The following is a 24,920-nucleotide window of genomic DNA, read 5'->3' as shown; positions in this document are numbered from 1 at the left end:
ATATTTTTTAATTTTGGAATGCCAACTCATTTTTTAGACAAGGGCTTTGTATGGTTGGAGATGCTCTTATATACAAAACGCATGTGAATTTCACAACGGAATTCCCTTCCCTTACAAAGTTAAGATTTTATTATTTTGAAGTGGTAAAGGCTAATTATTTGAAGTGCATTATCTAGTTTTCCCCGGTTAAATCATCAATCAATATACTTATATAAAGGAGAAACGAGGGGCGTGTATGTGGCGCCTCTCACATCGCTCCGTTCTATTTTTCTAATTTTCTGGAATTTTTAATATACTTATATAAAGGAGAAGCGAGGGGCGTGTATGTGGCGCCTCTCACATCGCTCCGTTCTATTTTTCTAATTTTCTGGAATTTTTGGATGAAAAATATCAAAAATTAGAACTATCTTTTTTAGTTTCGGATATATTAGAAGCAAGTTTCAGAATCTGATTTTGTTTAAGATTATTTATGGAATATAATAGCATGAAAGTTTTAATCTTATTTTGTTTCCATATAAAGGAGAAGCGAGTGACGTGTAGGTGGCGCCTCTCACATCGCTCCGTTCTATTTTTCTAATTTTCTAATTTTTTGAAATTTTTGGATGAAAAATATCAAAAATTAGAACTACTTTTTTTAGTTTCGGATATATTATAAGCAAGTTTCAGAATCTGATTTTGTTTTAGATTATTTATGGAATATAGCAGCTTGAAAGTTTTAATTTGATTTTGTTTCAGATTATTTAATTATGGGAAAGAGTAGCACACAAGTCTCTCTGCACCTATAAATACCCCTATAGATTCCAGGGTTTCGGATCATCTAAACACAACCTACTCTCTCTCAATCCCACAACCCTACCTGTCTCTGGTGATAGTTCTCTTGCTCGATTTCTAAATCGGTGGTGCCATTCTTCCACAACGATAAGTGAAGGCTGTTTATACGGTATTAAAAAAATAAAGGTTGTTGCAAGCAAAGGTAGTTATAGACCGCTATGTGGGAGTCGACTAATCCAAACACGGGAGAAAAATATATTCTTGACAAGATATTGATAGATGATATCAATAAATTAACTATTAGTGATATATGTTTGTTGATTATTCTTTTATAATATTTGTTTTGCTCACAGACAGGTTTGTTATTGTTAATTTTTATATGATTTTACTTTGTACACAGGAAAATATTATTCATGCATTATCTGTTTGCTCCGTTCAAGCAACTTTTAAGTGAAGACTGTTAATATAATATTAAAAAATAAAGGGTAGTTATAGACCGACATGTCACGGATTTAAGTTAGATGTTTTTGTGCACAATCAATTAAAAAATTTTGGAGGAATGTGACAATGTAAGAAAATGATTACTTTTTAAAAAAACACAAATAAAATTATGATTCGTCGTGCTTTAAATTGTTAATAACATGTAGAAATTTATATATTTTTTCACCATGAATTATAATCCAATTTTGCAATTTTATATATTAGTATTGGTATTACATAAGATTTTTATAATATTAAGATTTTTAATATATTTTTTATAGACAGCCACAAAATTATTGCATTCTACAAATATTAATATTGAATCATTAATATAATTTTTATAAACCGCCGTAACGCGCGCGCCTTCTCAACTAATTATGTTAAAAGGAGCATATTCCCAGATTTTTTTTTTCGTCCTGCGTTTTTTACCAAACCTTATTCCGAGGAAAGGCCCCTGTGGAAACAATTCAATATCAAATTGCTCAAAATAACACATCTAGAAAAAAACATGTTGAGATATAAATCGATACTCATTTCTGTTGCTTTTGCATATCATGAAACATGGAAGTATAAAGTTATAACATCCCAGTTCCATCTCGTCCAATTCTATGTCGAGGAGTGTGAAAATTTTAGTTCAGTTTATAAATATAAGTAATACTTTCAATTACATCAACAAATTATCATCTTTTGAGGTATGTGGTGGCCTTTTAAATTATCCAAGTTGTGACAGTTGGCTAGTGTATTTGAATTTATATTCGGATTCAAAATTTGGAACTTAACCCAATTTTTCAAAAAGACTTGAAATTTGACTCTGATTCCATATAGTATTAGAGCCAACTTTTGAAAGTTTGATTAGTTAAGTTGCCAGAACCTTGAGGTGGGGAGGGAGTTTGTAACACCTCAGTCCCACGTCCCACGTCGACTCTTGAAAGCTTGATTAGTTATGTTGTCGGAATTCGGGGGTGGAGAGGGTGTTTGTAACACCCCAGTTCCACGTCAGTTTGAGTTTGTGGACATTGATTTCGGCCGTTTTGTCCTGACGAAGACGTCTGATGATCAGTCTTTTGAAATACAAAGTTTTTAGTTTTTTTCGATCAACTAAAATGATTGATTAAAATAAAATATGATATTAATAATGTGAACTAAATGGATATGTAAAAAATATATTATTTTCTAATATATAAATAAATAAACAATATATATTCTTACTTAAAACATATTTAATACAATTTTGAATCTTTTTCTAATATATGAATATGGTCTCTAATATTAATATGCTAATGTTTTTAAAAGCAAATTCCAAAATATCATAATCGAAGCTAGTCTCGAGCGAAAGTATAAATATAATTAAAATTTCTTAAACATATTTTGCAAAAAGTAAATAAATTCCAATACATAAAATTTCTTTGACCTTAAGTGAAAAAACAGTAACAAACGCAAAATCAATTATTAATTTATTTCCCTGATTTCCCTGATTTATCTGTTTCAGTTATGGGTCCTGTTCCTTGCCAACCGGTTGCCGGGAAAGGATTATCTAACACACTGTACGGGGCCATTAGATTTAGATTTCAAGGGCTCAAATCCAATTTTGAGTTTGGAATGCATCCGCGGATATTATCCGCGGAAAGGGGAACTCCCATTCCGCGGATAATATCCGCGGAAAAGAAAATTTCCCTTCCGCGGTTATTTATAGCGGATCCTTTGAAAACTCAAATTGGATCTGAGCCCTTGAAATCTAAATCTAATGGCCCCCGTACAGTGTGTTAGATAACCCCTTCCCGGCAACCGGTTGGCAAGGAACAGGACACTTCAGTTATATAAGAAACAATCGATAAAGATAAATTGATTCATACCCCCTTCTCTTTTGTCACTCGAAACCCTAGCTTCTCCTCGCCGCCGCTCAGTCTCTCAAAGGTACCAATCTCCATACAATTTCTCTTTTTATTCACCGTCAAGATTGCATCTTTATTCTTTCTTATGTGCACTTATCGTGTTTCAATTATATAGTTTACGTCGAGATTTGTTAAGCAATATCCTGTTTATTCACACTCGCACATGCTGATTTTGGGTTCAAATTAAAGAGATTTTGACCGATATTTGTTTTGTGATGTAAATGATCGATTATTGTGTGATAAAGATTCGTTTTTGATTGGTTGATTTTGTTGTGTGCAGTTTTTGTTTTGAATTTTTTTTTTTGTTGAGAGAAGTTTTCGCAAGATGGCGTCGAAATTTTGGACTCAGGTTTGTGATTTTATGCCTAATTCATAATCGATTTGTATTTTACTGAAATATTTGTGCGTCTAGCGGTGGTCACTGGATTTTAGTAATGGATCGTATAAACAGTGTTTAGTTTAAACGTTGACACTATCTAGCTACTAGCTACTAGTTTGATATCAAAAATTAGGACAAAAGTCTAAAGTGAACGACATAATTTGGAAAAATATGGATTTGCTAAAATAACAGTTTGGATGCACAGTAAAATTTGGATTTGGAGCAGGCTAAAGAGAGAGTTAGTGTGTTGTGTAAAAGCAATAACTTGGAAGTTTGTTAATTAATTTAAGAGTGTATTATTGAGTTTGTGGCTAAACTTGACCCTGTTTAGCACTTTGGTGGCCAAAATTTCAAATTTGTAATATGGTGACCATGTCTTGTTTTTATGTCTTGTATATGTTAAAGGGCCTATTTCCGAGTAAAAAAATACTCTCTTTTTCCTTCAAAAAGTGACCCTTAGCCACTTTTTTGAAGAATTATTATAATGCTAAAACGCTAAAATGGGTAAAGTCCGGCCATCACTTTGCAATTTACTCTTAATTTAAACGTGAAAGAAAGGATGTAAGAGGGAAGAAAGGAGATAGTCCAACATTTAAAATGATCGATGTGGTTTGTGAAAAAAAAATTAGTTGGAAGAAGGAATAGGAATTAATCCCTGAATGGCTGAATTGGTGGAATGAAGCTGTATAATTAATTTTGTATTAATTAGCTTATATCCTGTGCACATCACGAGTTACTATTAAATATTAATTTTTTAATAATTCAATGTTTAGTTTTTTGGTTTACTCTTCTGATTTTTATCTGCTATTTATTTTTTTAAAACATCTTTAATTTATTTATTACCATATAAGGATATATTATAATATTTTAAATTTTACTGCTTTGTTACTTGTACCCCATTTCAAACTCATAGATATTATGACAAATATAAAAGTAGAATTACTGAACATTTTCTATTTATTTGTATTTTTACGGGGACTATATCACTGTTTCTTATTCTTGTTTTTAGCAGTGTGAGATCCGGTACTTACTAGACGATCAACCACTTAAATTTCTCACGCTAATTATATAGTGATATGAAAAATGAAATTTCTTAAGAATATCTTTAGACACTACATATTACAAATTTCAGATCATTAGCACCTGCTTTTATTCCTTCCAACCAAGGGAAGCATTAGTTCTTGATTATAATTTGAATGATTATAATGTACCAGTTCTTCTATTGTTTTCATTATTACTATTACCTGATTAAATAATTTTATACTCAAAATACAGGTTTGTACCAGAAGAAAGACAAGTTAGAAAGAAATTGGAGAGAGTAAACTGGGCACATAATGGTGGATTGGTGGTGGTCAGTATTGGGGGCGGCTGTTCCGGCAGTTGTGGGAGGTCAAGCATGGAGGATGAAGAACAGGCGTGCGGAGGTGCAGAGATTGAAAAGTGTAAGAGGGAGAGAGAAGAGCTCTGATGAGATATTTGTTTGTGAAAGGGTGTGCACATCTAAGAGAATGTTAAAAAAGGTTGGGGCATTTTCTAAAGAACCAACTCCTGATACTTGTGTTACTGTTTGTGGAGTTTCTGAACTCGATGCTTGTGCTGATGCGTGTGCTCGAACTGTTTGTGTTAATCAACACCAAGTTCCCAATTGGAATGATACTTGTCTCAAGAGATGCCAGAGTGAATGCCTTAGGCTCTCTAGTTCTGCATCTACGACGTCATAGAATGTTCACTAAAATTGATGAAATAACATTCTGGCTGAATTTATGCAGATCTGTGTTTGTACTTTTTAAATAATATGAAATGGATTGATTGGGATGTCTGTTTTAATATAATAGTCAGCTCGATCAGAAGATATTATGTATGAATTCTCACCTCTGTTATTATTAACTTTACCCATCAGTATTAATTTCCATTAGTTAAACTCCGGCAGTTCTCTCATCAATTGTCAGCTATTTAATTTAATATAGATTGTAGCTGGTTTTCAGATAAGTTCTCCTAGAAGTTGCATTTCGATTGTGATAGACTAAATTTGAGGCAGAGGATGGCCTGATGATCAACTATAGGTTCTTTTAGAGTTGACTACTGTCGGGCAAGGTGTGATACCATGAATGGGATATCTTTTCTTGTATCAAATAATTTTGATTGTCGACATTGCCATTGCTAGGAGGGATTGGCATTTTGACTCCTTTTAGGTTGATTACTTGCATGATGATATTGGCTATGATGAAGAATCAGATATGATATGAAATTGGATTTGGAAAGCATTTCTCTTTTGAACCAGCTGAGGAAGAAGCTCATCATACGCTGAACTCTAGTTAATAGAATTCCGGTGCGAGAACGAGTTGCTTGGCATCTTGGTTCAAATCAATTTAATTTTTTGCATGGATGAAAAGAAAGTTCGATTAATTTTTTGCATGGGTGTGTATTTGATATGCTGTATGTTGACAATGCTCAACATTGGCTGGTTCAGAAGCTTAGTTTTGCTACTGGGGAGGAGATCACTGTGATTGTTAAAGTGCTTTGAGGCATATGGTTCTTCCGAAATAAAAAGGTCTGGGAAAATAAGACCATTACTCATGCCACTGCTATGGATTGGAGTACTAAATTCTTCTCAGACTGGTAAATTGCCAAAAACACCAGAGCAGCTATGCAGACTATGACTATTTCTCCTATGACAGGCCACCCTCAGAGATGGAATCCTCCGGATACAGGCTGGCTGAAGATGTTGATGCCTCCGTTATGCCAGGCTCGGACTAATTTTCGATCGGCATGGTTCTCCATGATCACAAGGGAGAGTTTGTAAATGGGAAGGTTGTTTGTTTGCCAGGGATGGTTTCTTATTGAATCACTCTCTCTTCTCACCATTCAGGCCATTAGACGCAAGTGTGATAATCAGTTTGAGGAAGGGCACATTATCGATACGTGTCTAGAGCTTATGGTGTCTAATATGGGTTTCTACAAGGTAGCTGATCTAGTGGCTAGAATTCCATGTTTGCTAAATTGTGATAATCAGTTTGAGGAAGGGCACATTATCGATACGTGTCTAGAGCTTATGGTGTCTAATATGGGTTTCTACAAGGTAGCTGATCTAGTGGCTAGAATTCCATGTTTGCTAAATTGTCAGTCTCCCCCCCTTTTTTTTTTGATGGATGGCTAGAATTTCATGTTTGCTAAATTGTCGATCTCCCCATCCTTACTTGATGAAGACTCTTTTATATGATTTACCTTCTTAATGGAAATCTTGTCTTTTATTCAAAAAAAATGTTGTAGGATTTTTCACCATTAAATTAATTATCTTTTGAAGAAAAGCTTGGAATGACTTGTAATCGCTAAAATTTCAGCACTTCGCTTGTTATTTTAGTTGATTTTTTAAATTGTAAACTAACAAAAAGTTACCTCTTTATCCGGATTCTAAAAACAACAACAAATTTTACTTTTTGCATGAGAAAATCAAAACTAAAATGATATAAATAATATCTGCATATAAATTATTTTTTTCTTATCATTACACATTATAAAGTCTTATTAAAAAAAATTAGAAAGGCAATAATTTCTAAAATAAACTATAATTTTATATAAATAAATAAATATATCTCACATAAAACGAAAAAAGTAAAAACTTGTGAAAAAAAAGAAGCAGCGAAAACTATAAACATATCTTATTTATCTGCGTATATTAGATTCTTACCGTTGGGGAAAGCTCCGAGGCAACTCAAAGGTCAAAAACCCTTCACAATTTCACAGTTCACAGCTCAAAAACCCTAATTAACCTCTAAATCATCTCACTAATTTCCCAACAGAACCCTGTTTTAATCCAATCAAACACCTTCAATCTCACCTTCTCTCCTCACCAAACCCTAATTCCATCACCAAAAAGCTTTACAGAACTTCATGTCAATATGAATTTCACCGAACACGACGATGATGAGCCCGGACCAGAGTCTCCTACGTTTGATTCTACTCACAAGGTAGTTGAATTCTACACTTCGCTGAGTTTTTGTTGAGGTGTTTTTGTGGTTGATGATTTTTGGTTTGAAAGTTTCTACAGGATGAGTGTGCTGATGGCATTGGCGATGATGATCGCGACATGATGTTCACGTCTTCGGATACAGGTTGTGTTCCGCATTACGGAGTTGTGTATTATATGCACATGTCAGCGGTTAACGTTTTTGGCAGCGTGTGTAGCGTTGCGTGTTTTGGCAAATTTTTGGTTATACCTAAATATTGTAAATTACTCTGGTATAGCCTTACAGTTTATTGTTTTTGTATGTAATTTCTCATCGCGTTGGGATGCATATCACCTGTTGCCCATATCGTGGGGTGCGCCTCACAGACGCGCATTTCGTGCCACGGTGATGTGTTTTTTAGGCACATCTTTGTGGTTGACTTTTCCTGCAATGTGTGGTCCATTTTTTTTTTTTTTTGGTCTGCTGTGTTATGGTGGTAATAAATACTCATCTTGTTGGTTAACATTTTGCACAGTGTTCGTTCAGTTTTGTTTATGATTTTTCTGCTGCCCGTTGGTGCTTATGTGGTTTAAATTTCTGGCAAACATAATATTTGAATATTCATTGTAATGCCTAGGGATAAATTACAGTGTATCTTTTTTCTTACACTTCCTTGTTTACTGTTTTGTTGCTATTTTTTCAGATTCCATTGATGAACCACTATCAAATCATTGCTTTGACGATTGGCAAACGGTAAACAGTTTATATTGTTTTTCGTTTCTGCATGATGCACACATTTTTTGTTATTAACGAATTGATGTCCTTAGCTATATTTTGATATGCACTTCTTCATTATTTTTGCCATATCAATATAACGATTTTTGTTATTGATTTTTGTTATATCAATATAAGTATAACCCATCTCATTAATTTTGTAATTTTAATCAAAAGTAATGGAGTAGCAACTTCAACTTAAGCATTTTTATTACATAATTGCACCAACATACCAAATATCAACCATGTCCAACCAAATAAAAGCATAAGTGGTAGGAAAAATCAATAAAATATTATATAATGTTCATCTCTATCTCGTATATCGTCATTAATTGGATCCGATGATGGTACACCATAATCATGGTTATCCTACATGAGGGTTTGTTCTATAGCTTTAATGATCTATAAAAGGACAAATTTTGAGCTCAACAAGGCCTGTTACAAAACTTGATTTATTTGCAAGATATTTCCAGTCTATTTACGTCAGTTGAGGAAAAATATATCAACAGGATAAAGTGCCCCAATCATGTTACCTTATAATAAATACAGTTACATTTGTTTACCACATCATCGTTGTTTTCATCATAGAATTAGCCTAAAGTTCACATTGAATTCGTCACGGATAACAGTTTTAATTGCATTAAGCAGTCTGTTGACTGTTCTATAAACTTTGTTACTAAAATTAGCATGTAAAGACTACAAGACGTATAATGCACTAATTAAAGCTTAAAAAATTCTTATTGCTATATCATCATTTCTCCAGAAATTTGCTAATTAACTTCATGATCATGCTTGTTAAGGACCGATTCAGTTTTTACACAACAGTAAATATGTTTAAAGTCTAAGTGCTTGTTTATCAGCTGCGTTTTATTTTTCAGTTTCTACTTCCGACTTATAAGCTAGAAGCTGAGAAGTTGATGATGCCAGCTTCTTTTGGTGACTTATTTTTTTTTTTTATAAAAAATTTGACTTTACACAACTGTATAGAATCACTTTAAAAGACAATTTATGATATTTTATTTCGGTTTTTCTATGGTGTGCCCATGGGCACCCAATAGACACTAAATTCTATGAGTTTGGTGCATTTTTATTGGTCATCTAATCATAAATAAAGATGCCCCCCCTGCATTTACACCAAGTCCACCAATTACAATCCACCAATCTCATCAAATTTAGTGTATAATGTGTGCCCATGGGCACACACTAGAAAGACCCATTTTATTTTATATTAATAATTTTTATAACTAATAAGTTGTAAATATCCAAAAAATTGTCCAAACACATAATTTAAAAGTCACTTTTCACTTAATAGTCATTTCTCACTTATAAGCAATAAGCACTGATTTGGCACCCATATAGGTGCTTCATTTGTTGCTGCTCTATGTTTTGGAATCAGGTTATCTGGTGACCTTTTTGATATATTTCTTGTTTAGGTTATTTAAATATGTCCTCCATGGTTTCTTTATGTTTATTATTGTTAAAGATATACTTTGGTCGCTGTGAATTGTGATATCATTACTTGTTTTTTTCTGTTCGCTGTTTGTTTATTGTGAACACTTTTCCATGTGATCGCAGGATGGTGGGGATGCTGTTGTTGAATGTCTCCCTGATTATATTGTATATCGTGATAAATATTCTACAGACTCTGTGGTAACCTTTTCAAGCAGTTGCATTAAGATAGAGGGATATTGGAAAGCTGAAACATTTGAATTTCAGTGGGGAGTTGATCATATCATGAATATTGAATGTCAGTGGTGTGAGAGAGTAAGTTACTAGATGCATTTAAAAATTTGATAATTTGTTACATTTGTTTTTTTGCCTCATTTGGCACCAAAATCTAACACTTGTATCATAATTTATGTTAGCTTGAATTGGCAACTGTAATAATCAGAGTGAATTCAAAAGGAATAGCACCAACCGAAGACGTACACGGACATACAGGTTCGGCAATGCAACTCGTGACTATATTTTCCTTGCATTATTTTTGATTCACTTGCAAAGGAAAAGTTTCTTTTTTCATTGGTGCTGTCGACTTACATTAACACCCTTATATCTTGGGTTCTAGATGAGTATAATCAGAAGAGTAGTAGTTCTTAGTAAATTCCATATTTTACATGACATCTTTTGTTTCTTGTATTTTCCTACTTGATCTTGATTCTTGAATGTGCACCATGGTTTTAGACTTGAATCCCAATAAATGATTGAACTTGCTATGGTGCATAAACTATTCTTGAGTACTTACAGTACTAGTGTTTTTATGTTTACACAGGACTTATTCACCATTATATGTTAGGCTCCTATGTCTACCTTCCTTAGGAAGTAGGACTTTCTAGATTTCATCAACATTCCAAAATAGCTTAACCTTTTCTCCGTAACTTATTTATTTATCACACCTCATATATCTATACCTCTTAATTTTGAAAGACACTCAAGGGATTAGTTGGTCAGTTCTCAATGCCGCCCTAATAATTTTTTGGGTTAGAATTATTTCTTACATTTTGTAAGAGACTCTATCAAACACTGCAGATTCTCCTCCGGCAACTATATTTCTTCTTTTTTTTTATTTCATGTAAATCAATACTTATGATTATGTTTATGTTGGTAGACTTAAAGTAACAACTTGTGCTATGATTATTTCTTCTTTTCTTTAATTTCATGTAAATCAATACTTATGATTAAGTTTATGTTGGTAGACTTAAAGTAATATACTCGTGCTATGATTATTTCTGTATACAATGTTTAAAAAATCAAGGATAACTATTAGCTGGTCCTCGTATTAACCTTCATATGCGATTTCGGGGTCCTCACATCAGCTTTATAAGAGGCAACATTCACATACCTCTATTTGCCTACTTGTACCACCTGTTGTAGCAACTTGCGTTTTAACTTATGTTCGTCGTGACTTCCCACATACCCGTATGATCACGTTCTGTGTAACAGATCAGAGATTCAGATACATCAAAGGTAATCAAAGTGTATGTATTATATTAAATTAATAATCCCAACTCTGAACTTATAAACTAAAAAGATAAACCTGTATTACATTTATTCTATACTTTTTCTGTTTTTCAAGTATTTATTTGGATAAACATATGTAATTAATACGGCAAACCAAGTAAAGTTGCTGAGTATTTACATTTGATTTTATACCTTTTCTGTTTCGTAAGTATTTTTTTAGATAGACAACGGTGATTAATGTGGCAAACTTATAAAGGTTTTGAGGAGTTCAAGTTTGCAATTGTTGAAGACTGGTACAGAAAACAGGATGAGATTATGTCTCTGGATGTCTACCAGCCTTTGTGGAACATTGTGCTAAGGTAAGATACCATGAGCTGCTTATTATGATTTTGGATGTGAGGAAATTGGATATGCATGTATACATGTGTTTTATAATAAAATATACTTTTCAGCCGTCATTGTTGCCATCGTTGTGCGTTAGGTTGGGTATTACTTTCTTTTAAGCGACCAAAGATTAATCTTTTTCCTATTTTTGTGTCCAACCAGTCTGCTTTTCTTATTCCAAGCAGAGCACGGTGATGATCACGAATAATAGTTTTCAGATATTATAATGCTGGCTTTGGAATTTGTGGAACTTCTAGACAGAGCCTTGACTTGAGGCATCTTGAGTTGCTTAGGCGATTGTATTCTAGTGGAAGCTATGGCAGTTATTAATTGAGCAATGGAGTTGGAATTTGGGTTGATTTGAGCAAAACCAGACTCACACATTGATTCTTATATATATAAATCGACTATGATTGGATTGCTACTAGATGCTGTTTTGGCATATTGCACAACATTTTCTTTTCAACATCATTTGAAATTTTCTTTCCAACATCATTTTACATGTTTCATTTTTTTTTCTTGGGCAATATAACATTTACAAAACAGTGGCCTTTTCTTTTTTTCTTGGACAATATAACATTTACCATTAAATATACAAAACAGGTAATATAAATATATATAAATATATAGAATATGTGATTTTTGGGCTAGAAGCATTTCTTTTCTTCTAATCGTCGAGGGATCTTTGATGATGTTATTATAATTTTTGCGAAATAGCCGCTTTTTTTTTTTTGGTTATTAATACATTGTTATTGATTTGCTTTTTTGTAGTTCTGATATGGAGAGGGATGCAAAGGTGTTACCTGGTCAGAGCAAAATATTCCCTTTGAAACACTATTTTCCTTCGTAAGTGATTGTAATCAACTAATCATGCTCTGCTCTTATAGAGGCAACTCTCCTTTCAAAATCAGCATTTGTTTATCCCAAGGTTCTGCTGTAAATTATAGTTTTCTGTCGCTTGAAGTCTCTATTGTGTTCTAGGCTATATTTATGATGTTCTCTGGTGTAGTTATGCTTATTTAATTGTGAGTTGTGACACTCAGGCTCTACCTTATATCTACTTTTCTTTTTCTGATATTCGTATTTCAAACAAATGAATACGTTATCCTGATTACTTGTACTGCAATAATATATTATACGTGTAGTTAGAAGCTCCGTCTTGACTTGCATGTATAAGGGAGTGTTCTGGGATAAATTGATGAGAAGAATCCTTCCACACACTTGATCGGAGATCTATTGAATATCAATCGTTCATCCATAAGATCTTCTGCAGTACCAAAATGCCATGCACCTCAGTCTGGACAGTGGAGATAATAAAGTTAATCATCTTTAATCATAACAATATGCCTCTACCCACATCAACTATAGCTGGCTTTTCAGAAGACCAAATAGCAACCTTTAAGTGGGGAATCCTGCATTCTCATGTTAGCATTGAAGTTGAGTTTTTCTTTCCTCAATGGAGGAACTACTATGTGAAGACACATTATGAACTATTCTTTATTATTATTTCAGAAGCTTCTTGTGCTAATTTTATAATGATACAATCAATAAACATTCATTCATTTGCATCCCATGTCCTGAAAATGAGCGAAAATTGTACTTTTTTAATGCAACGTAAGAATGGTAATATTTTGATGTTACTTGTCAGGTTGAACAACTTGAACTTCTATGATTGTGTTTTTTCTTTCCTCAATGGAGGAACTGTTATTATATGAAACATTTTGAGCATTTTAATTCTTTTTTTTTTTAATCTTAAATATTCCTGTTCGAGTTTTATAAATATGGAAAGGGCATTTCCTATAAATATTTGTAGTCCTTGTCACAAATTTAAGTTTGAGTTGCTAATGCTCTTGTTGTATGCTATTCGCAGAATTTTTTTATCACCTTGTTTGTACTAGTAATTAGAAATCTACCCGTGGGATTTATGGTAAAATGCATTTAATTATCATATTAGGAGGGAGGTCATTTATCTAAACTTTAACATAAGTTATGTAATTGATTGGATCTGTACAACATTATTTTTTGGAGTTAATGTGACAATTTGGAGTTATGTAAAGGAGTTTGAAGTTGAGATTTTTTTTGTCAAGGATCTATACTAGGTTTGATGTTTGAGTGTTAGCTTTCTCATAATCTCTTAGTCTTAGTGTGATCATATAAGCGCCTTGTGAGTTGGATGTCTAGGATGAAGGGTCTTGAAAGTGGGTAAATGCTGTTTTTTCTGGAATTTGACACAAGCCCCACCTTGCGATCCTTTTATTTGTATTCATGCTATTGAAAAGTAGAGGACGAGGGTGGTACGTGTCTGTGGGTATTTAGGTTATCGTAATTGCCCATACCAAAAAAATAAAATAAAATTTGATTATTGCTTTCTTCAAAATATTTCAGTTTCGAGGACTCTTTTGAAGATGTTATATATCCGAAAGGGGATCCAGATGCTGTGTCTATAAGTAAGAGAGACGTTGATCGGCTAGAACCAGAGATATTTGTCAATGATACAATTATCGACTTCTATATTAAGTAAGTTTGTTTCATTTCACCTTCTCAAGAGTCTGTGCACATCAGCTATCTTCTCTTTTTGTTGTGTGATGATAGATAATACTCTTGAATTTTCCTTCTCTAATTATTTTCAGAAGAAAACTGGAAAGCATGGTAGATTGAAACTTGTGTAATTGTTTCTGAATCACAACTTGTGTTTCTCTGGGTTCTTACCTCTCATCTACAAATATTAGTTTTCACTCAGATGAACATTTGTGTTAAAACGGTGTATAACATGGCTCTATGTTGGTAAGAGTGAAAGCTTCTTCCTGTACCTCACAGATATTTTTTTGGTAAAATTAACATCACCAATCTTTTGATATCCATTTTATCATCCTGTTGTTTCTTTACTCTTCACAAGTTCAAATGTAATATAATTATATAGTTAATAGACTTTGAGAAGTTTTCAAGACCCTGAACACAAATTTAAGAGAAATTTTCTACAAAAGATGTTATCTTTGGCACACACAGAATAAAGAAAATGAAACCATTAGACAAGTTGGTTTATTCAATTATTGGTTTTCCCCCCATGATATACTTATGTTTATCCTGTTTCATGTATTTAATACTTTTATTTTATGAGACTTCAAAAATTTATTAGATAGTATTGTAATAAGGATATAACACATCGGCGGTAATTGTTATATATATTAATTGTTTTATATATAACTTTATGCGAGTATTTTGTAAGTAATGCTCTTGAAGAAGCATTTATTTAAGAGTTCACTTTTTTGTTACTAGCTCTTAAGTAATGCTCTCGATAATATTGTTATCTTATACTTGCAGTCGCTCGATATATTTCTATGAGTTGTACAGCTTGATGAGATTATGCTAGGTGGTTCAGATGTACTACTTATATTAGAGGTTGGCTTCGTTGAGCCACAAATTTATTAAAATTATTATATGTCAAAAGATTCTAAATTATAAGTAATGGTATTACCAGAAACCAGGTCCAGCCCATGCCTAATTCTTCATTCAGTACAGAAATTATGATAATATTTATATATTTAACAGGACTTGTAATTCGTTTTAAACAAAATGTCATTGTATAGCATCATAACGATATACCAACTCTGATATTTCTTTTTAAATGCTCTAATGAATGTCTTGATTGGTGTCTAGATACTTGAAGAATAAAATCGACCCCAGCGAGAGACACAGATTTCACTTTTTCAACAGTTTTTTCTATCCAAAACTGGCTGAACTTGGCAAAAGTCTATCTAGTTTTGTTGAAGGCCGAGCTGCATTTCGGAGTGTTCGTAGATGGACACGAAAAATTAGTTTATTTGAGAAGGATTACATCTTTGTTCCCGTAAATTTCAAGTAAGTTCTGAAAGCCAGCTGTCCTAACTGAAGATTTCCGTTTTATATTAAGGTTTTTGCAAAATGTATGCTTTTGATGACAGTTACCACTGGAGTCTTATAGTGATATGCCATCCTGGTGAAGTTGCTGACTTTCAAGGCAAGTTACTTCTGTGTTAAGCCGTGAATAATTTCTTACACAAATACAGAATATTATCTAATATTGTACTTGTGATTAATCAGATTCAGATGCGAGGAAATCTTTAAAGTTGCCATGCATATTGCATATGGATTCTATCCGAGGAAGTCATTCTGGTCTGAAGGGGCTTATTCAGAGGTATATGCATGATGTGTTATTTGCATATTTAGTTATAATGTTTTGTAACTTTTGTTAATTTAGAATTGCTCGACTAGGTAAACCTATTAAAATGATGATTAAATTGCTAGAATTGGATATAGCTTAATTCCGACCGACCCAAACTTGTCTTGGGGGATTTCTATTCTATTTTTCTTGCCTGCATTATCATAATTCGATTTGTATAAGAATTCTTCTGTGTAAATCGTTGTATTCCTTTAGATGATTTTACATATATAAACAAAACTAGTTACATGTTTAGGGCTATTATCAGCCTGTTGTATGAAAGGTTCATAGCCATTGTATTAATCCTTGAGCTTGCTTACTAAGTCGAATAGTTGATTGGACGGAAGACGTATCTCACCAGATACATTGCAACTGGGGGAAACACATAATGGATGTCACATTTCTAAGCTCCAGCCGTCAGAGTGCAGCTTGAGCTTTTGGATCTGGTGAGATATGTCATCTGTCCAATCAGCCTTTCTCTTCTTTGTGAGAAGCCTCACGATAATCGTCACAATCAACCTAGTCGGATATGTTTTTAGAGAACGCATGTTGCACACGGTGACATGGCTAGGGAGGTGTGACTCGACAATCAGTATACTAATGTAACTAATCCACCTAAATGAGCATGTATTGCTCACAGATGGTACTTCTAAGACGGCTTGTGATTACCCTGTCGAGGATACTCTGATCGTTCCTAATGATGGTGACATGTCGAACCCCTCTCACTCTATGCTTATATACTGTGGTGGCAGTGTTTAGGATTGCGTCAGCCTGAGAAGATGTAGTTTGAGTGGGCCTGAGAAGATGGCGCTATTAAGAATGTTACTGACACTGCTGAAAGAGAGATTAGAATAGGAGCAGATGTTCTCATTTGTTCAAGTAGAGTGAGTGAAGTTAAATTGATCATAGTGTAAGGTGTCATTATAAATGACTTTAGCTAGGTTGTGAAGGGCAACTTTTTATGTTATACTATATACCCTCTTGCTCTTTTTTATGATCAACTGACCGTGCTAAAACACGATATAGATTTTGATCAGATAGAGAGATAATTGTGTTATGTTAAGAATGAGAGTGAATTTGTGCCTCTAATAAATGATACTTGGTGATGCTGTACAGTAAAAGCAAGTAGTATCAAATAAAAAAGGCCAATACTATATTATACAATCGTACATTAATTTCTGTGGAGAAAATTAACGTAGTGATATGTATATATATATATATATATATATATATATATAGACACACACACACACACACATATATATATATACAGGAGAAACTCTTTAAATTAATAAACTATCTAAAATAATAACTTTGTCCGGTCCCGACTTGGGCCAATATAAAAAACTGAAAAATTCGATAAAATAATAAGATAATAATTTTTTGGGAGATCCCTTTATAATTTTCGGTCCCAAGAAAATCTTAAATTATTAATTTATAGAAACTTAAAAAAATATATTACATTCTATTGAAATATGATTTAATAGTTGTCTGTTTTCCTTTTAGATTTCGCAACACCTCTTAGATGAGAAGCCATCTTGTGAGATATAATTTGAATATTTTAACATATTTATGTAATTTATGTAATTTATATATGCCAAACTTGCTTAAGAATATATTGAACACATCTATTCCTCTTAGGGGTCGTTTGGTTCGAAGAGTGGTATCGGGTTGGAATGAGGAATCGGGTTAAGCTGGTATGGGTTTGAGGTATCATATATGATATCATGTGTTTGGTTGAGTGCTGGAATCAATATATGCAATTTTTGTAAAAAATAAGTTATTAATTTATATTAATTGAAAAAATTAATAAAATTATTACTATTGTTATATATTTTTGCATCATTGATTTAATTTTGTATAAAAATATTTGATTACTTAAATAGAGACAAAAAAATCAAAAATGAATGGATACCCATACCTCCATCTCATACCCACCTCCCCACCTAGGTATCAAAAACTCATACCTTGCGGGTTTAAGGTATGGGTTTGAGATTATATTTTTACCAACCAAACACCAGGTATGGGTTTGGAATGGACAAACCCCATACCTGATTCCACATACCCATGAACCAAACGACCCCTTATTTATATTTTATGTACAGTACTTCAAAAGTCATTATTGATTTTAATACATATCATTATATCAACATAGTAGTTACTAATTTACGTTGATTCCCAAGGTTCAGTGTAATTCTAAGAGGCATAGACTAATTTGTCTTTTTGTTTGGTATATTAATTTATATACAGTATGCCTTTTTGTTTGGTATGTATAGTATAATCGATTAAAAACTCTTTTAATTAATAATTATTAATTTATTGATAAATTAATAACTCTCTAAATTAATAAAATTCTCCGGTCCCAACATTATTAATTTATAGAGTTTTTAGTGTGTATATATATATATATATATATATGTGTGTGTGTGTGTGTGTGTGTGTGTGTGTGTTTTAATGGATGTTAGTAGTTTACGGGTTGCATAATATTTCTATGAATGCTCTTGGTTGGTTGAACTTTCTCTTTTTGTTGCCTGTGTTGGATATCTAGAACTCTAAAAATTGTTTTGTTTCATAACCCATTTTGGGTAGGAAACTTTGACTGCATAATCCTTGAGAGAGGGCGATTATTGTTATAATATTTTCCAAATTGCTTTTCACTGTGGAGGATTGTGAGGGTAGTGATTCTCAAATATTAGCTTCTGGAGAAATTAAAAAAAAATAAAAAATTGTTGGTATTGTAAAATTTAGACGAGGAAGCTGGCAAGACTTACAGCAAAGATGACTAGAGTTTTCCCAGACATGTATGTGCCCTAAAGGGAGTACCTCCGGGCTCAGATTATAGCCGAAGTTCTTGGTGTATACTCCCTTTTCATCTACATTGTTGTATTGTCATGTCTCAAATTATAGTTCAATTGGTAGATTAAAATACCTAAAATCAGAATTTGTGCTGTAAGAGCTATTGGTTTTAAATGTAATATAGCTGAACTTAGCTTGTTGATACCATTATCAGTTTTATAGACAATTAGGTGGTCTGCGTGTTTTTTTCAATAGGCCATCTCTTATAGAAGTACATAGTTTTTTTTCTTTTAGTGGTTAAATTTATTTTATGAAGTACCTGTGTGCCTATTCAGGCACATGTCTGAATTATATATCTTTTTTATTAATAATTAAACACACTCGCAGACCCATTTTGTGTTTGACACGATTTAAACCCTTGACCTACGCTAAACCGAGCAAGGATGATACCATCTGACCAAGAGGTCATTGGTTTATATCTCTTTTTTTCATTGTTATTTGTTTGGAAGTTACGTGACACTTTCAGTGAACATAGGGCGTAACAGTTCTCAGGGAAAGTTTATACAACTTAAGTTTTTTCTGCTCTCATTTTAGTTTTAGATGCTTGAACAACTTGAAGAGATTTACCACTCTGAATTAATATACTAATCCCTCCTTCTGTGGTCAGCTTTTATGCTTATTATGAAGTGAGACAATGCAGTTCTATTCTAGATCTGGGTCAGGTGTCTGTTTATTTTTCAAGTATTTGGCACTTCGATTACATGTATTATTATATTATTTATGTTTGCTCTCAAATATAGTCAAAGAGATAATATTGAACTTTATAATTTTTATTGATGGAACTACTGTTGTCTCTGAGTAAAGGGCAAATGTTTCTTTGCTATTTTGGGTGTCCAGCTTTGAGTTTTGGGTATCAGTGTGAAAGCTCATACACACACGAAATTCTCCTGTGTAACTGTATAAGCACATTCCTGTCTCATATTAATGTGAAGTTTTAATATATATATTAACTTGTTTCATGGACTTAAAACCATAGTTATTTGTGGGAAGAATGGAAGGAGCGGCACGCGGATTCATCTGAGGATATCTTTTTAAAATTTTCAAATATGAGATTCTTCTCACTTGAGGTGATTTATCTGTTTTTCTATGTGTGGCTTAATGAGATTGTGGCACAACTTTATTTGAAATGAGTTTCTTCAGGCTTAAGGTTAGTTTTGTTGTTGTGCAGCTCCCGCAGCAGCAAAATTTATACGACTGTGGACTCTTCTTGCTGCACTATGTGGAACTCTTTTTGGAAGGAAATCTTGTTAATTTCAATCCTCTTAAAATCTCAAGTTTTTCTAACTTCGTAAGTGAACTTCACTCCATTCTCCCTCCTTTCATATCTTGCTTTTGGTTTTGAGCTCTGTTAATGTTGATCACATCATTTTTACCATGGTACATTGTATCAACAGTAATTTTCCACTGTTAGTATTTTCAATTTATGTATCTTTGACTTTTAAGGTCAAACCAATAAGAGTCTTATCTATGGATATATGTATGAAACTCAATGAGCTTTCTAAGCTCCGTGAGTGCGGGTGTGTGTAGGGAAGTGAGTATCTGTTTGATTTTAACTATTAAATAACTAAATGAGTCGAATCTTCTTCATCCCTTATTGAGCCTTTTGAAGATTTGTTCTGGCATATTAACATGTATATCCCTTTTTTGGACTTACAATTCTAAACTGAACTTTTGTTTGTATGATGTTCAAGCTCAACTATTGGCTCTTAACGTGTTACTTCCTTTGCTTCCGTAGGAAAATGCGATAGATCATAACCCATTGAAGTTTTTATTATTGTTTCAACCTTATGTAGTTTAATGTAAATGGATTTATTTGATTTCAGCTTACTGCTAATTGGTTTCAACCTGCTGAAGCTTCTCTTAAGCGAGCCTATATCCAAAGACTTATATATGATATGTTAGATGATGGTTCTTCTGAACCGTCTCCAAGCAATGGAGAAGATGAGAAGTGTACCTCCATGTATCTTAAATCTGTTGATAAAGATAGAACTACTTCAGAGTTCCTCTGGGACGGAAGCAGTTTTTCAAAGGTTGTCCATGAAAGTGTACCTTGTTCAGAAGATGGACAGAGGCTTGAATTAGGCTTGTTACATTCATCTTTAGCTGATAGTATTCAATCTGCTAATGTCTCTGGCTTCATTTTAAGAGGACCTGGTGAGGCAGAAGCTGCTGTAGAATCTTTGTGTGGAGCTTTTGAGAGGACTAGGGCAGAAGCTGCTGTAGAATCTTTCTGTCAAGATTTTGAGAAGACTAAGGCAGAAGGTGGCGTAGAATCTTTCTGTCAAGCTTATAAGAAGACAACCCCTTCTGAGGCAGAAACTGCTGGAGAATCTTTCTGTCAAGCTTTTGAGCAGACAGCCCCCTCTGATGCAGAAGCTGCTGTAGAATCTTTCTGTCAAGCATCTGAGAAGATAGCCGCCTCTAAGGCAGAAGCTGCAGTAAAATCTTTCTGTCAAAATTTTGAGAGGTCAGCCCCCTCTGAGGTGTTTGAGAACTCCTCTAAGAGTATTCATTTTGCTAATGACTCAGGCTTCGTTTCAAGAGGACGTGCTGAGGCAGAAGCTGCTGTAGAATCTTTTTGTCAACCTCTTGAGCGGACTGCTCCCGCTGAGGAGTTTAAGAATACCTCAGAGAGTATTCAAATTTTTAATGACTCTGGCTTCGTTTCTAGAGGACCTGCTGAGGCAGAAACTGCTGTAGAATCTTTCTGTCAAGCTTTTGATCAGACAGCCCCCCCTGAGGAGTTTAAGAATGGTTCTGAGAGTATTCAGCCTGTTAATGACTTTGGTTTTGTTTCCAGAGGAACTGCGAAGGCAGAAGCTGCTGTAGAATCTTGCTGTCAAGATTTTGAGCAGAATGGCCACTCTGAATGTAGTAATGCCATGCCACCAATAGAGGTATTATATAATCTTGACAGTGTTCTCTTTTTCTTCAACTTGTGATTATGAATGAAGTGGGATGGGTTGATATGTTCATGATATAATGGTAACATGTTCTACTTTTATCCTCTCTATTTGAATAGCAAGCTGCTAACAGTCGCCTTTTCTGTAAACTCTGTTGGTTGGAAGATGGGCTTTGTTTCCAGAAGACCTGCTGAGGCAGAAGCTGCGGTGGAATCTTTGGGTCAAGGTTTTGAGCAGACAGCCCCCTCTGAGGAGTCTAGGAATGTGTCTCAGATTATTCAACCTGTTAATTGCTCTAGCTTCGTTTCCAGAGGACTAGCCGAGGCAGAATCTTTCTGTCAAGCTTTTGAGCAGACAGCCCCCTCTGAGGAGTTCAGGAATGTGTCTGAGAGTATGCAACCTGTTAATGGCTCTAGCTTCGTTCCCAGAGGACTTGCCAAGGAAGAAGTTGCTGTAGAATCTCTCTCTCAGGATGTTGAGCCCCCATCTGGGTGCAGTAATGCCATGCCACCATTAGAGGTATTTTATGAGTAGTGCTAGGTACCCCAAATTTTTGTTCAAATTTTCTTCCCCAAATGACGTGGCAGACAAGTGGCTTGTCTTGATTTGTGGACGTATGTACACGCGTCGGGGTCTAATATCATTAATAGAAATGTTACCATTTATATATGCCCACATCAGCATTTGGGAAATTTTTTGGAATAACTTTTGGGGTATCTAGCTTTTCTGGTATTTTATATTTTCAACACTTCTCTCTTTTTTTCAACTTGCGTCTAATTAAGAACTTTGTGGGATGAGTTGATATGTTTATGATATAGTGGTAACATGTTCTACTTTTATCCTCATTATCTGAATAGAAAACTGCTAAGAGTTGCCTTTCGGTAAACTTTATTGGTTGGAAGAAGGGTAGAGTGACTTTTCTGCTGTGATGTTATGACGCTGATACAGAATTTTTTGGACCAATATCAAACTAAAATATGCAGTCATTACATATTCATCATTGACAGTTGTACAACCAAATTAGGGTTGATCAAAAAACCGCCCACACCGCATAAACCGCCCGCACCGCACCAAACCGCACCACAAAACGCGGGTTTTAATTTTCGTGGTGCGGTTGCGGTTTGAATTTTTCACAAACCGCGCAGTGCGGTGCGGATTGCGGTTTGACATATTAGTAGTGCGGTTCAAACCGCACCGCACCGCAATATTATTATATATACATATATATTAGTGATTGTCAAATAAAATTATATTATACATATATATTATTTATAATTATATTATATATGTTTGTTAAATCTCTTCAAATAATAGTTAATTATTATTTTATCAATCTCGCATTACTATTATACAAATTTGTATGAAATGATTATATTATTATAATATGTCTCTTAGTAGTTGGTACTCGTATTTATTATCATATTTACATTTTTGTTTGTGTTATTTTAGTAGTTGTAGCTCTGTAATGATAAATATCATATAAATTCATTACATGCAAAGTTTTTAATTATTACTAAGTTGACTAAATTGTCAAAATAAAGGTATTGAAGAAAGTATGAAAGAACCAGATGAAACTCGATACTGTAATTGGTTTTCATATCTAGTGGCAGATTTATGTTTGAATGGACTTGAGCACTATTCCCATGTTTTAAATTGTAAACTACACCTATCGGTCCAAGTTAGTGATATCTGTTAGGAAGTGGTATCGTTGCGAACCTATGGAAACTTAAAGTTCATTGGCGTTCCCCTTCTGATGCTTAACCACTTAGCCTACCTTGCAATTTGCTCTTTCGATTTGTTGAGTATTTGTCTGACCTGTCATATATTCTGAGTATATCTATGTACAGTATATGTAAAACTTGAACATATTCAAACACCGTAATGTGATACAAATTTGAACTTGCATGCTTGGCTAGGCTCTGCAGAATTCTGTAACAAGTTAATTGTTTTCCTAATATTTTTTGTGAAGAAAACAGTCTTACTAATAGATATAAAAATATGTGCATGTTCTGGTTCTAAGACAGTGGGTTACCTGAACTGTTCTAATTTTTGAAAATTGCATGCTATAGTTTATTATTGTATCTAATTATGTTTTGAAACAGCAAGAGGATAAGAGTTATAAGCATTCCTGCTGCCCGTCATTGGGAACTACTGGGTTCCAGGAACCTAAAACATCTACTTCTGAAGCATGTGTTGCTTATTTATCGAAGGAATCTGGAGCAGAACCTTTGTGGAATCGAGAATCTAATATGTGTCAGAATGTGCTTATGGACACTGACTCATCCAAAGAATCAATCTGTGCATCTGATGATTTGCTTAAATCAAAAAACGCAATTCATAGTAAAATTGGAACAAATCTCAGTATGGAAGTGAAACTAGATCATCATCAGCCTAAGTTTTCATCACTGGGTAACTTGGAATTATTTGTGGACTTGCGGGTGCCGTCAAGTAGTGATCATATGCTTAATAGAAACAACACATTTTCCAAGAATTGTGGAACACCTCCCCGAAATTGTGATGCACTTGAAGATAGGTCTGCAGCCTGTGCGCCAGTGCAATGTATTTGTGACGGCTCGGGTACCGGTGTGCAGCAGGCCACTAAGAAAAGGAGACTTGCACCTATAAAAGAGGGACCAAGTTTAGATGAGGACTTGCACGAGTAAAAGTATGTTTATGATGTCATTAGTGTTATCTCAGTTATACTTCCTGTTTATGCCAAGCTTTTTGCTAGAATGGGAGTCATCTACTTTTGTCCATTAGGTGTTTTGCAAGCAGTTTTAGAAAGAAAACACTTTTGGCCTATGGTTAAGAATTCAGTTAATATACTTACTGCAATGCAGTTGATGGCAATATGACTTGCTTTTAAGTATTACTTTTGCATGCATATGATCATTTAGCAGTTTATTAATGTCTCTTGATGTTGAGAATATTATAAGAGTTGGTAACTCGACATGCTTATATACAAAACGCATGTGAATTTCACAACGGAATTCCTTTCCCTTGCAAAGATAAGATGTTTTCACTTGCATCTCACCAATGCAACAAGTTTAATTTCAAAAATATGATTTTATTAATTTGAAGTGGTAAAGGCTAATTATTTGAAGTGCGTTATCTAGTTTTCCCCGGTCAAATCATGTTAAAAGGAGCATATTCCCAGATTTTTTTTTCGTCCTGCGTTTTTTACCAAACCTTATTCCGAGGAAAGGCCCCTTTGGAAACAATTCAATATCAAACTAGCTTTTTGCCCGTGCTTCGCACACGGATATTTATATCACAATTAAAAATTACTTCTTATAATAACTTGTAGATAAATAATTAACACTAAGTATTGGATTTTTGTATTTATTAAAAGTTAACAATTGTATTTATTTTCTTTAT

At 33.8% G+C, this 24,920-nt stretch overlaps 3 protein-coding genes across 5 annotated transcripts in view; all 3 read left to right on the top strand.

Annotated features, from left to right (window-relative positions):
• Positions 1-3,097: 3,097 nt before the first annotated feature.
• On the top strand, positions 3,098-5,337 carry LOC108214080 (uncharacterized protein At5g64816). Of its 2 annotated transcripts, XM_017385870.2 has the most exons (3): positions 3,098-3,165; positions 3,424-3,492; positions 4,798-5,337. In XM_017385870.2, the coding sequence occupies exon 3, from the start codon at positions 4,857-4,859 to the stop codon at positions 5,241-5,243; it is 387 nt and encodes a 128-aa protein (XP_017241359.1). In that variant the 5' UTR covers positions 3,098-3,165; positions 3,424-3,492; positions 4,798-4,856; the 3' UTR covers positions 5,244-5,337. The 2 variants fall into 2 exon arrangements, with proteins under 2 accessions (XP_017241359.1, XP_017241360.1); XM_017385871.2 differs by lacking the exon at positions 3,424-3,492 and having other exon boundaries at positions 3,151-3,165.
• Positions 3,103-24,920, top strand: part of LOC108214259 (eukaryotic translation initiation factor 3 subunit C) — a 30,907-nt gene continuing 9,089 nt past the window's right edge. The window contains exons 1-2 of the mRNA XM_064089462.1: positions 3,103-3,165; positions 3,424-3,492. Coding sequence (XP_063945532.1) covers positions 3,469-3,492 — 24 coding nt within the window. The 5' untranslated portion in view covers positions 3,103-3,165; positions 3,424-3,468. The remainder of the gene's footprint in view (positions 3,166-3,423; positions 3,493-24,920) is intronic.
• LOC108214076 (probable ubiquitin-like-specific protease 2B) lies at positions 7,197-24,450 on the top strand. 2 transcript variants are annotated; one of them, XM_017385865.2, is made up of 16 exons: positions 7,197-7,490; positions 7,571-7,634; positions 8,173-8,222; positions 9,819-10,007; positions 10,109-10,184; positions 11,458-11,560; positions 12,357-12,431; positions 13,971-14,102; positions 15,243-15,443; positions 15,527-15,582; positions 15,666-15,759; positions 19,616-19,706; positions 19,808-19,927; positions 20,463-21,536; positions 21,708-22,061; positions 23,645-24,450. In XM_017385865.2, exons 1-16 carry the CDS (start codon positions 7,422-7,424, stop codon positions 24,203-24,205), a joined length of 3,309 nt encoding a protein of 1,102 aa, XP_017241354.1. In that variant the 5' UTR covers positions 7,197-7,421; the 3' UTR covers positions 24,206-24,450. The 2 variants fall into 2 exon arrangements, with proteins under 2 accessions (XP_017241354.1, XP_017241353.1); XM_017385864.2 differs by having other exon boundaries at positions 7,562-7,634.

This window comes from Daucus carota, chromosome 3, assembly GCF_001625215.2.
Source record: "Daucus carota subsp. sativus chromosome 3, DH1 v3.0, whole genome shotgun sequence".
Taxonomy (NCBI): Eukaryota; Viridiplantae; Streptophyta; class Magnoliopsida; order Apiales; family Apiaceae; genus Daucus; species Daucus carota.
The sequence above is the reverse complement of the archived record's forward strand: the minus strand, read 5'-3'. Positions and strand labels throughout refer to the sequence as shown.